Here is a 15,449-nt window from a genome sequence, read left to right as displayed (position 1 = left end):
ACAGACGATTGTATTTTATACATGTCCTAGTGTAGTTATAATTGAGTTCTTTAACGGTATCCAGATTATTTTATATCTGAATTTTCACTTGAAAATCCAAAGTTTCATAATTTTTTATATCTTCACATCAAAAACCTTAGTTTCGTATTTTGTTTGGTGCCAAAATATGTTGTGCTTTCGATTAAGTTAAAAAAAAACACATTATTTTAATTGCCAAGCAATTCAACTGTAGAATTGAAGTGTATTTCCCAGAATGACTTATTTGAGGGATCGGTTTTAATGCTTGGTTGCAGAAAACGCATATCTAGATAGGTATAACAGTATTCAATAATCAGGTAAAATGAAGTACGCGAGTCTACGGGAGTTTCTATAAAACCCCATGGAGTTCTTGTTGAATTCAATTGAAAAACTGTTTTAAGACTTAACATTACAACAAAAAAAGCATCTCTATCAAATAACTGCTTAGTACCCATCTGCATTAGTTCGTTGAGGACAGATGTTATCAAGGGAAAGAGTAGATAACGATTCCTGGAGAAGTTCAAGAAATTTGGGGCAGTTTTGGAAACCTAGTTTTTAAAAACATCTCAGAACAATGTTTTTACAGTGTTATTGCTACAGTTACCCCCTACAATCCTGATTTTGTTCACTCGTAGAGTTTTGCAGTTCGAACTGAACGCTAATTTGTAAAACTGTCATAAATCTTTTAAATTCGAATGAAAGTTTCAAATATATCTACGATCTGAATAAGATTACATTTACACTGTAAACCTGTATGCGGAATCTTGACATTTTAGCATAAATATTAGAATGCTTGTTCGTAACATTTTTTTCATTTGTTAGAATCATCGGTCGATATTTTGGAGAATTGCAACTGAAGGCTTTTAAAATTTCATCATAAAAAAATGAAAAATAAATGAAACATTCATCATTCGAATGAACAAAACAGTTGGGTGACATAGATTCTTCCTAAACCACACAAATCAGCAAAAAAAAAAAAACGAATAATAAACAATATTGAAAAGAAAAAGTTAATGTACGGTATACATATTCAAAATCTTGTTTTTGGGGGCCCACTTCATACGGTTTGCCCCGGGCCCCCCGAAGCCTAAATCCGGCACTGTTCAAGAGAACATCGTATTGCAGTAACCTTCTTAAGTTAGTTCTAATGCTTTCACTGGTAATTCCGAAAGGGTTCAAGATAGCTTTATTATAACTTTATGCAATTCATCAGGTTTTAAGACCGATAATTTGAGACGTGCAAGCGGCTTCAAAAGAAGTTTTAAGATGAAGTTTTAATACATACTTAACAGTTCGTTTACAGTGACATAATTGCTTATCAAAAAAGCAAGCAAATAGGTTTTATTCCTAGGATTTCTAGATACCTACAAACTGTTTTAAAGTTGCTTTTGTAGTTAAAGCTGTTTACTACATGAACTGCTTCATTAAACCTAAAAGGGCTTACCAAATCCATGACAAAACCTTTATAAATAATGTCTAAGAGCAGAAGGCATAGAAATTGTTACTTGGGCTCAAGAACCCCCTGATACGTCCAAAAACGCCTTGAAAAGCCTCTCAAATCACCTGTTACCCGCTGAAACTCACCTTAAAGTGTTTAAAGCTTTACAAAGCCCCCGGAATCCCCTCTGAGACCACTGAAAACGCCTTGAAACTCCTCTAAAACCCCGTCGAACCCACTGAAGCTCACCTGAAAGCCTACCAAGCTCTCTAAAGCCTCCAGAATCCTCTGTGAAACCTCTTTAAAACAGTCAGAATGCCATCAAACCTCTCCTGAGGCTCACTTAAAACCCTGCTAAGCCCCACATAACTCCCGAGAAATCATCTCTGAAACTCCCTAGAACCCACTGAAGCTCACTTGAAAGCCTTTGAAGGTCCCAGGATTCTTTTTGAAGCCCACTGATACGGCAGGAACGCCTTGAGACCCCCCCCTCTGAGGTTCATCTCAATGCCACTGGAACCCACTGAAGCTCACCTGAAAGCCTGCGAAGCTCTCTGAGGACCCCGGGATCCCCTTTAATACCTTCTGAAATGATCAGAAACGCCTTGAAATCCTCCTGCTAAGTCCATTACTAAGGCTTATGAATCCACCGAGAATCCCTCAAAACCCCCTAAAACGTTCCAAAACGCCTTGAAACGCCTTTCAAATCACCTGTTATCCACTGCAACTCACCTTAACGTCTTTAAAGCTTTTCAAAGCCCCCGGAATCCCTTCTGAAACCCCTTGAAACGCTGTAGAACGCCTTGAAACTCCTCTGAAACCCCTTCGAACCCGCAGAAGCTCACCTGAAAGCCTACCAAGCTCTCTAAGGTCTCCAGAATTCCCTCAGAACCCCCTTAAAACAGTCAGAATGCCATCAAATCTCTCCTGAGGCTCACCTAAATCCATGCTAAGCCCCACATAACCCCCGAGAAATGGGCAGAAACGCCTTTAATCATCTCTGAAACTCCCTAGAATCCGCTGAAGCTCACCTAAAAGCCTTTAAAGGCCCCAGGATTCCTTTTGAAGCCCACTGAAATGGCAGGAACGCCTTGAAACACCCCACCCCCCTGAGGTTCATCTCAATGCTTGGTAAGCGCCATAAAACCTACAAGAACCCGTCACAAACCCCTTAAAACATCTTGAAAAGCCTCTGCTATGCCCCATATAACCCCCAGAACCCCTCTGAAATCCCATGAAGCGACGAGCGACCTAAAACGCTTTGAAATACTTCGGAAGCCCCCTGGAACCCGCTGAAGCTCACCTGAAAGCCTGTGAAGCTCTTTTATGGCCCCTGAAAGCCTCTGAAACGGCCGCTTTGAAACCCCAAAAAAATGGTGAGCCTCAAACCCCAAAGCCTGAGAAACTCCTGATAACTACTAAGAAATGCCCTAAAACACCTTTCAACGCCTCTTGAACACCCTAAAACGTCCTAAATTACCTTGAAACGCCTCTGATACCATCTAGAACGCACTAAAGCGCCTCTGAAACTCCCCTTCCCCCTTGTTGCTCATCTGAAACCATGTCTCCAAAGCTCCTGAGATCGCCTCTGAAACCCCGTGAAACGACCTGAAACGCCTTTAAACCACCAGAACTCCCCTGAAAGCCTGCAAAACTCCATGAAGCCTCCAAGGTTACCTCCGAAACCCTCTGAATCACTTCTGAAACTACCATGCTTAACTCCCTAAATCCCTCGAGAACTCTAAAAAAAACCCCAAAAGCCTTCAGAAATGTATCTAAACACACTGAAACGCCTTGCAGCTATTCGGAAAACCCCCAAAACGCACATTAAGCTCTCCTGAAGCCTGTCAGATCCCCTTTAACTTCCGCAACCCCCTCGCTCTGAAATCCTGATGAAACGCAGTGAAGCCTCTTGAAATCACTATGAAATCCTTCAAAACCTTGCTGAAGCTCTCCTGAAAACGTGGGGAAAACAATCAGTGTCACTTCTCGGCCTAATAATAGAACGACCATGCTGCTCATATGTTCAAGTTCGGGGAAAGTTCTGTGATGCCGAGGGTTCCGGGTCGTTTGGCCGAACGCTATTTGGCCGAATGCCGTTTGGCCGAAAAAGGAATGATGAAGTCAAGTGACCATACCACTGTTCCCCGTCTCAGTATAACTCGAAAGAACAGCCTATGATTCAAAGAAGGAAAAAACTTTGATGATATATTGGCAGTTTTAACGCCAACTAATCCCTGAATATTAAAACTAGAAAGAATAGCCTATGATTAAAAAAAGGAAAAACTTCTGATAATCATATTGGAAGTTGGAATGTCAAAAACTTCCTCTGAATTCTTTTGATCATGATTCGGCCAAACGGCATTCGGCCAAATGGCCGGACACTGGGGCTGAGAATGTCATGTTTTTCTTGAACAATTTAAGACACCTCAAGGATTGATACACGTTTTAGCCCATTTACCCCTTTTCCTTATCATCGGTGAGATCCTATTCGGTGAACCTTTTTTTCTGAATTCCGTCGCACAGCGAAATTCCCCCTTTATTTACACACGTGTTCAGCCGTTGAGGTTTTCCTTTTAAATTCCTACGCTTAGATTAATCAACCATACAAGAAGGGTGATTCCTGCTGTAAGTTTAACCCTTATTACGTTTTAACCGTTCGGACTCGTTTGGAGTTATGGTCTGACGGGGTATAACTCATTTCCCGTGAGAACTTATCTTCATTAAAACTGTCTCAAAGCTTATCATTACTTGCCGAAAACAGAGAACCAAACAGCTGTGCAAATATCTAACGTTACCCTCTTACCTCATTTCAGAAACCTTGCCGCCGAAGACAAACTGCCCTTCATCGAGCAGGCGGAGAAGCTACGGATGACACACAAGAGCCAACATCCCGACTACAAGTACCAACCGCGCCGGAAAAAGTCCAAGAAGTTCGGCAAACACGGCAAGCACTGCTGCGACGAAGACTGCGAAGATTCCAACAGCTCGCCACCGCCTGCTCCGAAGCCACGTGCGAAAAAGTCCGCCACCGGTGCCGCTGCAAACAAATCGAAAGCGGTGGCAAACCAAACGAAGGCGGCTACTGCGATTGTACTCGCCAACGCCAACTATGATTTCATCAACCAGCAAGCGATTCTGAGAGTTGCTCAACCTACGGCAGACTTGCCGACTCCCTCTTCGTCGACTTCATCCGTCGAGCAATACCCGGGGTACTCGATGAAAACGGAAACCGGAAACCGATACTACGGAATGGGTCCGTGTGAGATGGGCTCACCTTGCAGTCCGCAGAGCCCAAGCGCAGCCTCCATCCATTCCTCGACGGAAGGTCAACCACTCACACCGCCAACCACGCCGTACACCGGGCTGGCCAACGTCAAGTCCTTCTCGCCACATTCCCGGCTGTCCAGCAACGACAGCCCCGTAGGTTACTTCACCCGTAACGACTACATAACCGGAACGGCCACAGACTATCGCACCACCGAACAGTGGAGCTACTCGGCCAACAGCCTTTCGTCTTCGTCGGCCTTCACATCTCAAGCATCCAGCAAAGACTTCTATCGGAACTTCCCGAATCAAATGCACCAGCTGCACGATTCGAATTCCCTCTCTTCCTACCACCTTGCTCCTGCGACCCTCTCCTCCTCCCCAATCCCCTCTCTCCCCCCGGATTACTCCACCCTCACCTCGATCCCCAACCAGAACTACATGGTATCCCCGTTGGACCAGGACCACGTCGACATCGAGCAATACCTGGACAGCCAAGCCGTTGTGAAGAGATCCCTCACCGACACCATCCTCCACCACCACCCAAAACACCAACTCTCCCCCTCCACTCAAACAATAACACCCCTGGACGCCCTTGGCGCCAATCCCACCGCCTCCGTCTCGTCCATGGCGATCGACCACCCTAGCGGCGCCGGTAGCCTCGCTCAAGGACCGTCCGCATCGTCGGTCTACTACGATTCGGCCGGATCGTCGTCGTCTCCGTCGGTTCCGTCGGCGCAGCACCAGCACCAGCACCAGTCTCCGCAGCACCACACCACGCTTTACCATCACCTGGAACAGCAGGCGGTGGCGGCGGCGGCGACATCGGTGGCGACACATCCGGCCCACCACCACCACCTGCACCATCCCCAGGCGCATCACCATCCGCACTCGGGACATCCCACGGGACACGGTGGCCATCATCATCACCAACATCCGGCGGCTACGATGGCCGCCCATCTGCCGTCGTACTTTAGCAGCTGGGGCTCGTCCGGGAATTACGGGGCCAATTCGTAATCTAGTAGGCTTGGGGGGATGATATAGTTATGTTTATCTAGAATTAAGGATTGAAAAGTTGGTTGAAGAACAGAACTGTAGTGTACATAAGGAAAACATAAGAACCAGTGAAGTCGTATTTAAGCCGTTAGAAAAATCAGGCCTACTTAGTATTAGGTAATTTTGCGGGGCGATTGAATCCATTAATCGATGGCAGCTATTTTTGGGAAGCTCCTGCTTCCATCTCGAATGTTTGTTAACCTTTTTCAATAACCTACGGAAGTTATCTTAAAAATCTCATGAACTATGTTTGTTTCGGCAATCTCCGGTCTCCTTTCAGAAATTCAAGCATGTCTTTCTGTGAATCTCTGACAATTTGTTCTAGTAAACTTTTTCTTGTAGTAGATTCCTTCTGAAATTTTCAATTACCTACTATAGGTAGGCCATCATCATCAGAGCTTTCGAAGCTTGGATTGGAATTATGCTCAATTTGAAAAATAGGCCTTTGATCCTCAATCTGCACATTCTTTCGTCAGTCTGTCAAGAATCGATCACGCACCTTCAACTTTGATAAAACCTTCGCGACATAAACTTTGTCCAACGCAGAACAGCGATATCCTGCCAAGTGATTTTGTGCGTTTTTGTGAGTTAGTCCACATCAAAAGCTTCCGATGTTGGAACCGTGTTCGCTTGAGAAAGACAAGCAAATATAGATCCTTCAAATCAACTTCCAAACGGTAGTCAAAATTAATGTAAATGTTTCGTTTTCGAAGTAGGGTCTGGTACCATTCGGGCAGAAGGACCTATTTTGGGCACTTGCTGCTGTAACTAAGTAAATTTTGAACCGATTGACTCCTATTTGAACACTTGAGAATCATACAGTATCTAGCCACTAACAAAAATTGAAGTCAATTGAATAAAAAATTACTGTGCCATAGCAGCAACTGATCCAAAATAGGTACCCCTGCCGAAATAGTCCCAGACCCTACTAGCTAGGACGTTGATAGTTTTAAAATTAAGCTAAGTTGTAACGGTCAAACAATTTTCTGTAGCTTAGCTTAGCTTAGCTTAGACTGACTGCACACATCTATGGTTGCTATTCCGTGATTGACCCGAACCAATGACAGTTGCACAATGAATCAACTGAATAATTGACTGGGAGTGGTCAATATTCTCACTGTGCACGCTTCAGACTCTCTTTAATGGTACAATAACGGCGCCGGCCACGTCCTTGCAGTCAGGTTGGAAGAGGGAAGGAATATTAGTAACAACCTTTGTTAAGTGAAGGCCCGCGTTTACCGCTGCGACTCCACCAAAGGCTGCAGGAAGGAGTGTTTGTTAGTAGGAAAGGTATCGTTGGGTCTGGATTCACTTTGATAAGTAATATGACCTTCGTTTCATGCTGGTTGCCGCACTATTGTTTGCTTTACGCGGAAAGCAAACAATCGACCACCCGCATCAGGTGGTCGCTTAATATTTCGAATCGAACCGCGGAAGCAAGTCGCCAAATATTTAACTGCAAATGACACGAACGAACATGCTAGCTGATGCACTATTGTTCACTTCATATGAGAAGCAAACAGCTGATCACCCACGTCAGGTGACCGTTCAGTGTTGCTACAAAAGACGCGACACAACGAAATGCTCATTTCCGAATAGAGAAAAAGAAAAATCGAACGACCAAAGCAAAAGCGCGCGACACCGGCACCCGGACGAAATCTCCATCACACACTCAACGGTCAAACAATTTTCTGTAGTGTACTTTTTCAGTTTTTTTTTCTCACAATATTTAAAGTAAGATGAACTTTTAAATACATACCTATTCTGAAAAAAAAACTACTGCATCTGCTCATTCCCTTTTGGTGGAGCTAAACGTTCAATTTCAACATAGGGAAGTGGAACCACCTCGGCAGGGCTCCTATTTTGGGCACTTTTCTGCTATATCTCAGCCAATTTTGAACCAAGTGACACAAATTTAGGAACGCTGTGAGATACGTATAGTATCTAGCCGTGTACAAAATTTCAAGTCAATTGGTTTGGAATTGACTGAGTTATAGCGAAACGTGACCAAAATACCGGCCACTGCCCAAATGACTCACTACCTTATCTCAATCGAAAGCATGTAAATAGTATATTGTTTCTCTTATATGTTACAGTAATGTAGAATCAACTTAATCATCATTCGCGCTGGAAGAGATAATTAGATTTAAGAAATAAATTATTTTGTCAAAACATAATAAAAATGAGTTAATCGTCAAGGGAAAATTTCTTTTTGTTTCATTGGATTTGAAGAATAGGAAGCAATCAGTGAAGTACTAGATTGAAAGTCGTGAGCTGGATTTTTGTATGGTGAGATGATCAGTTCTCTATTTCTGCAATGAAATGGTGCAAACAACGTGGGTTATATGGTTTCTTGCCTAATTTGATGCTGTTTGAGCAAAAGTTTGGGTAACTGTGTTGTTGAAGTTGCAAGAAATAAATAATACAACAACACAGTTTCCCAAACTTTTGCTCAAACAGCATCAAATTAGGCAAGAAACCATATAACCCACGTTGTTTGCACCATTTCATTGCAGAAATAGAGAACTGATCATCTCACCATACAAAAATCCAGCTCACGACTTTCAATCTAGTACTTCACTGATTGCTTCCTATTAAAGCCAGACGCACGCCGATATCTCCAGGAATTTTCTAGCACTAATATCTTCCTAAATGTTCTAGTATCTAACGCTGTTTGATACGCCGCCGATTTTTATTATTCGCGCCGATGATCAGTGTATCAACAAGTTAAAGTGTTACATAAAGATGAGATATAACAAATTCTTACGATCACTATCATAAGAATTTGACTGCAATTATTGATTTCACATCTGCAAATGTAATACGAAAGAGAAAATCTATGATTCATATTCGGTTAGTTTTTTCGTTAAAGACGCCAGTCAAAACTAATCTCTTGCAGACTACCATGAAATTATCTAAAAACGAATGGTACTTTGGAAATAATACTTTTATGGGAATATCAATAAAATAAAACAATCACTTAAGTTATGCCTCTAAGAGAACCACCAAAGATTCCTTCAGAAAATTCTTTAGGGATTCCGGGAGTTTCATCATTCATTTTTTAGGAGATTTCGACACGAATTTCTACAGGAGTATCTTTAGGAACTTGTCCAAGAGTTTCCTCAGAGATTCCTGCAGGGGATCCTTCAGGAATTGGGTTGTTTAGTGAATAAAACATTGCAACTTTCTATAGTCTAATCGAAAGAGCTCATTTTTCTGAGTATAACGTGATTTTATTGGACTCCAATACCTTCGTTTTGATGGTTAAATTAACAAAACAGTTTTAATTTTCGTGGATAGAATGACAGTTCAATCCATAAAGCCATACCGTAAAAGGGGGTAACTTTGATAATTTTTCAGCGAATTTTCTTAATATTTTTCCATGTAACAGTATTTCCCCGAGTTTTATATTTTTAAAACAAGTACTGGGGTATCAGTCATCAATTGCAATTGAAATATTCGATAATCTGAAATATTTTGGGTGAATTTTAGTTTTCCATATGAGCGAGAATCACATTTTCATTTTGAGGTAACTTTGATAATGCCCTGAAAAACACAACAAATCTTTAAAAATAATCACAGATTGAAATCTTAGGAGTATGAACATAATTGGAGAAGCTTTGTGGATTATGTCAGATAGAATTTTTATATCAAAACATTGATTTTTACTAAATTCCTTAAATATAAATATAAAAATGTGTTTGGTGAGTACTAGATGAAAAACACAGTGAATTTAGCTATCAAAAACCAATATCTTTGTAAAAATATATGTTTAACGGTACACCAGCATATGATAACATGCTATTCATGGTGAGTTCTCTTATTTTTTGGGTTGTTTTTTAATGTTTTATTAACAAATTTCGAACAACACCGATTTATCTACATGATATTACAAGGGCATTGCATACTTTTAGGCGTTTATCAATATATGGAGATTTATGTCACAATTTACAAAACTGATCCCATTTCGTAAAAACATACTTCGTTAAGAGATTCAAGGCCAGATTCGGAATCTACTATGATGATTCTAACGAGCATAAGAGTCCATTCATTGAAAAAATAGTTGTAACGAAGCCGTATAGTAGATTGTTTGAAGGGGTCGACAAATGACAAAAATATTAAGAATTTTTATCTTTTGTCCAAAAAGTTGTATTTAAACTAGGTTTTAATGAAAATACGTCTAAGATAAACTTTCATATGTGTAGAATTGATCTACGTTTGCCTTTTTCTTAACTAGCTGAAGGGATCACAGTTATAAGCTGAACTTTACAATGTCTGTCGCACTATCAAAGTTACCCGCATTATCAAAGATACCCCGTTTTACGGTACGCCAATTCTTCTAGAATTCCAACAAGGGATTTCTCCTAACGTTCTGTAGGGATCGCTCAAGGAGATCCTTCAGGGATCACTCCGGGAGTTTCATCGAGGGTTCCTACAGGAGTTCCTTCGGGGATTCCTCTTGGAATTACTTTGGGATGTCTCATGAAAATTTTTCAGACATTCTTTCAAGACTTCTTTCAAGAATTGCTATAGAAGTTCCTTCGGTGATCTCTCTAGACTCCAGTTAGCCTAGTGGTTAAGGCTATGGATTGCCAATCCGGAGACGACGGGTTCTTTTCTCGGCTTCCTGGGCATAGTGTATCATTGTACTTGCCTCACAATATACAAACTCATGCAATGGCAGGCAAAGCAAGCTCTTCAATTAAGAACTGAGGGGGATAGAAGCAAAGGGGTGTAAGTGACAAAAACACACTTTCAAGTAAATGAGGTTTAAAGTTTTTCACCAATTTTTCATCCCATACAAAATGTATGAAGTTGCAAAACCGACCCAATTTTCTTCGATTTATTGTAATTTTTTTAAGCATCGTGAAAATAAACTCAAAAAAGTTCCTGAAAGCTTGAAATCTGAAGAATTTTTTGATATGCTCAGCTCAAAATTGACAAAATGGTCACTTACACCCCTTTGCATCTGGGCCTCTCAACTGTGGAAGTGCTCAAAGAACACTAAGTTGAAGTGAGGCAGAGCAAGTCGCAGTGGGGACGTCGAGCCACAAAGAAGAAGAAGGTGATCTTTCTAGGAGTTCGTTCAGGGATAGCTAAATAGATCCAGGAGGAATCAGGGATGCCTCCAAGTGATCATTAGGAATTCCTTCGAACGTTTTTTTTTGCTAGGTTTCTAGCTGCACTCTGAATAGAGTTGAAACCTCTACACTAGACCCAAAGATAGGAAAGAGTACATAATCTTTCAGAAGCAGTTTGCCAGCCGTACGCGGAAAATGATATCCATTAAGACACTGTTGCAACTGACTCAGAAAGATACGGTAGAAGATTGGAAAGTTTTCAATTGGTCAGTCAGTCAGGATTTGCCTATGTAGTGTTATGGTCACACGGTTTGTGTTTGTCTTCTTGTTTGATTTTGCGGTATGGTTTAATATGTTTTACTTCTCGTTAAATCAGTTGTCGTATGTTTGTTTTTTTTCATCGAATCAATCGAACCCTGCATGTTAAAATATAGTCGATCCTGTTGCAAATTGTTTTCTTGATTTCGCTCATCGTTTTCTACTACTCTGTGTTCATCTCTTGTGTCCTTAAATTGTCATCGGTCCAAAACCCGCAGAAACATGTAACTGAACTTCTGATATTTTTCTGCTGGTGTCATAATACCATCTAAGAGATAAACAAAAATACGCCATGTTGGTCAGTTGATTGCAATAAAATTTTAAAATAATAGAGATTTCATGTCAACTTTCATCCCGCTACAAATACTATGAAAAATATTCACATTCGTTCAATTGTCCTATCAGTCCTACCTTAACCCTTTGAAGCCGGAATTTTTCCAAGCGTTATTCTGGAGTTTTTTCTACGTTTTTCTGTAGTTTTGGTATTCAATAGTATAAAAACGGTAGAATATTAAGCGGAATATTTTTTCTGGATATACTAGGCCATCCAAACTATTCTTGAGTTTAGATCCTTTAGTCTATGGGTGTAACGGTAACTGCTTTCATTATATATAGCTGCGATTTGTAATCTATCATGTACAGCAAGTCTTCTGAAAGCTAAATAGACAATATGAGATCAGTAGGGATATCCTAGGTCATCCAAACTGTTCTTGAGCTTAGATCCTGGAGTCTACGGGTGTTACGATAACTTCTTTCATTACACAAAGCTTCGATTTGTAATCTAACATGTCCAGCAAGTCTTCTGAAAGGTAAATAGACAGTATCAGATCAGTCGGGATATCCTAGGTCATCCAAACTGTTCTTGAGTTTAGATCCTAAAGTCTATGGGTGTAACGGTAACTGTTTTTATTACACAAAGCTACGATTTGTAATCTAACATGTCCAGCAAGCATTCTGAAAGTTCATTAGACAGTATCAGATCAGTCGAGATATCCTAGATCATCCAAACTGTTCTTGAGTTTAGATCCTAAAGTCTATTGGTGTAACGGTAACTGCTTTCATTATATAAAGCTACGATTTGTAATCTATCATGTACAGCAAGTCTTCTGAAAGCTAAATAGACAATATCAGATCAGTCGGGATATCCTAGGTCATCCAAACTGTAAAAGTTACAGTTTCCCAGCCAGCAATTTGGTTGCTATATCCAAATTGGAACTGTAATAGTCACACATATATAACACCAAAGAAATCGTATTCAAAGCACGAAACAGGCATATACATACTAAAGTGGAGGCCATATCAAAACATATATACGATTACTGCGATTCCATCCAACATGATTTACGATTTCTCGAAAAATGTCTACGATTTCGCCGATTTCATCCGTCTAAATATACGATTATGCATGATCTTATTACGATTAAGTGTACCAATGTACGACTCAAGATTTTCAAATAAAAAAAACCAATTGGTGTTCAGTGGGAATCGAACTTAGGTCCTTTGATTGAGAACTGCGTGTTATCTCTATTGGATATATTGCCAAGTTGGAAATCGAGAGTTCAAAGTGAATGGCATGAAACAAATGAAAATTAGTATGATACGGTACGATACTTGTGGTGGGAGCGTTGCAGTTGTGCAGTGGCACCAAAAGTGGAGCCGTGCAAGAGGCCCGGAATTGACATCGTTGTTGGAATCTACGCATCACTTATTGTAAGTCATCTGCTGTGTATAAATAGTATGAACACCTATATATTTGGTTGAATTTATTGCTACCATGGTTGAAATGTGTCAACAACAACAAAAATACAAATTTGTGATGAATACCATGTTTTCCTTTTCTCCATCATAAAAATATGTAAACAAAACCATTAACGATTTCCGAGATTAAGGTACGACTATTAAAAGTGCAGTAACAATCATATGCGACTGTTAAAATGAATATACGATTTCTACGATTTCGTTCACTTCGTATACGATGCAAGTATGACGCAAACGATCAATATAAAACATTGTTATAGTTGTATACGATTTCACCGATTTTCATCAAACCTTTAGGTAGCAAGCTCAATTTAGCAGATTCATATACGACGTGAACCGACGATTTTCACGATTCAATGAAATCATGTATACGATGCTAGCGAACATGCAGCTTGACACTAAGAATGTATGTTTTTTTTCACGATTCTATCCGATTGTGTGCGATCCTACCGATAGTATCTCGCACCTTTTATGATCGGAGACGACTATATGAAACAAAATCGCAATTGAAATTTGATTTGGCATGAAATGCGATTTTCCGCAATCATTGTCAACAAATATACATATTATTATACAATTCGGATTCAATATATGAAATATACGACACAATGGTTTACGATATGTGGTTGGCTGGGTTGTAATCTATCATGTCCAGCAAGTCTTCTGAAAGTTACAATGGTTGTTTCTATCAACTAACCTTCATAACAGTAAAAATTCCATAATATCCCAAAAATATATAACAACGCGCATTGTTACTCTAACTGCTTTGGTAAGTACAGTGGATTATGTAACACCTTAACGTAGTGGCAAAAGCTATTATCATAAGTGTAGACCTAAAGCTATGGTCTCCGGAGTAGTGATGTTGATCTGGAATATCTCAAAACTAATAATTTTTTAATAAAAAAAATAGACTTCAGATTGCTCCAGTAACTGCGGTTGATTATGCAGCGTTACTCAGTATAACAGATATGGATACTGTTACGAGTGTAGACCTGAAGTCCTGAACTCCAAGGTAGTTTGGCTGACCTGGAATATCCGCGTAGTGTCTCTAAATGGCATTTGAGATTTCAAGAGCTTCGCGAATCGCAACAGGTTATGCAATATTATTATTTATGGCGAAACACATGAAGTTATTCTTGTATATTTGCAGTATTTCGTTATAGAATAGTTTGAACGAACCTGAATGTCCCAAAGGGTTATAATAAAAAAGTAGACTTCAGATTGGTCCAGTAACGACGAATAAATATGCAACGTTACTCAGTATAATAGATATTACTGTTGTTACGAGTGTAGACCTGAAGTCCTGAACTCCAATATAGTTTGGATGACCTGGAATATCCCTATAGTGTTTATAAATGACATAGTAGATGCCAAGAGCTTCACGGATCCCAGTAGGTTATGCAATGCTATTAATTGTGGCGAAAATACATAAAATTATTCTTGTAGATTTGAAGGACTCCACTTTATTACAGTTTGGAACACCTAGAACATCCCAGAATATAAAATACCTTTTGATATTCTTGACAAAGGCTAAATGGATACATATACACGAAACCCACATCCAAATTAAGCTTTTAGAACAACTGGTATGTCAATTATTTCGTTTTTCCAAATTTGATGGTGTTCAGGATGTTCTAGGTTATCAATGAAGTACCAAATACAAATATCCCCATTTTTCCCTTATAGAGGACTCAATTTGCAACAACTTTGCCGAAGACAGTATTCTGTTTTATCGAATGGGTGAATTTATACAGCCGTTTCTATGTTGGGGTCATATATGACCCCTCCGGCTCCAAAGGGTTAATAGTCGTACCTTAATCAAAAAGCAAGTTAGAGTAACAATGCGCGTTGTTATATATTTTTGGGATATTATGGAATTTTTACTGTTATGAAGGTTAGTTGATAGAAACAACCATTGTAACTTTCAGAAGACTTGCTGGACATGATAGATTACAACCCAGCCAACCACATATCGTAAACCATTGTGTCGTATATTTCATATATTGAATCCGAATTGTATAATAATATGTATATTTGTTGACAATGATTGCGGAAAATCGCATTTCATGCCAAATCAAATTTCAATTGCGATTTTGTTTCATATAGTCGTCTCCGATCATAAAAGGTGCGAGATACTATCGGTAGGATCGCACACAATCGGATAGGATCGTGAAAAAAAACATACATTCTTAGTGTCAAGCTGCATGTTCGCTAGCATCGTATACATGATTTCATTGAATCGTGAAAATCGTCGGTTCACGTCGTATATGAATCTGCTAAATTGAGCTTGCTACCTAAAGGTTTGATGAAAATCGGTGAAATCGTATACAACTATAACAATGTTTTATATTGATCGTTTGCGTCATACTTGCATCGTATACGAAGTGAACGAAATCGTAGAAATCGTATATTCATTTTAACAGTCGCATATGATTGTTACTGCACTTTTAATAAACCATGTCATTTTCTCAAGCGTAGCCTAGAAATGTCAACCTAGTCATACACAAGTAACG

At 39.9% G+C, this 15,449-nt stretch overlaps 1 protein-coding gene across 1 annotated transcript in view; it reads left to right on the top strand.

Moving 5' to 3' along the window:
• The window catches only part of LOC134284967 (transcription factor SOX-8-like), a 112,127-nt gene extending 104,150 nt beyond the window's left edge, over nucleotides 1-7,977 (top strand). The window contains exon 3 of the mRNA XM_062844645.1: nucleotides 4,273-7,977. Within this exon, the coding sequence (XP_062700629.1) occupies nucleotides 4,273-5,740 (1,468 nt within the window). The 3' untranslated portion in view covers nucleotides 5,741-7,977. The remainder of the gene's footprint in view (nucleotides 1-4,272) is intronic.
• Nucleotides 7,978-15,449: the final 7,472 nt, after the last annotated feature.

Source organism: Aedes albopictus, chromosome 1, assembly GCF_035046485.1.
Source record: "Aedes albopictus strain Foshan chromosome 1, AalbF5, whole genome shotgun sequence".
Lineage (NCBI taxonomy): Eukaryota > Metazoa > Arthropoda > Insecta > Diptera > Culicidae > Aedes > Aedes albopictus.
The sequence above is the reverse complement of the archived record's forward strand: the minus strand, read 5'-3'. Positions and strand labels throughout refer to the sequence as shown.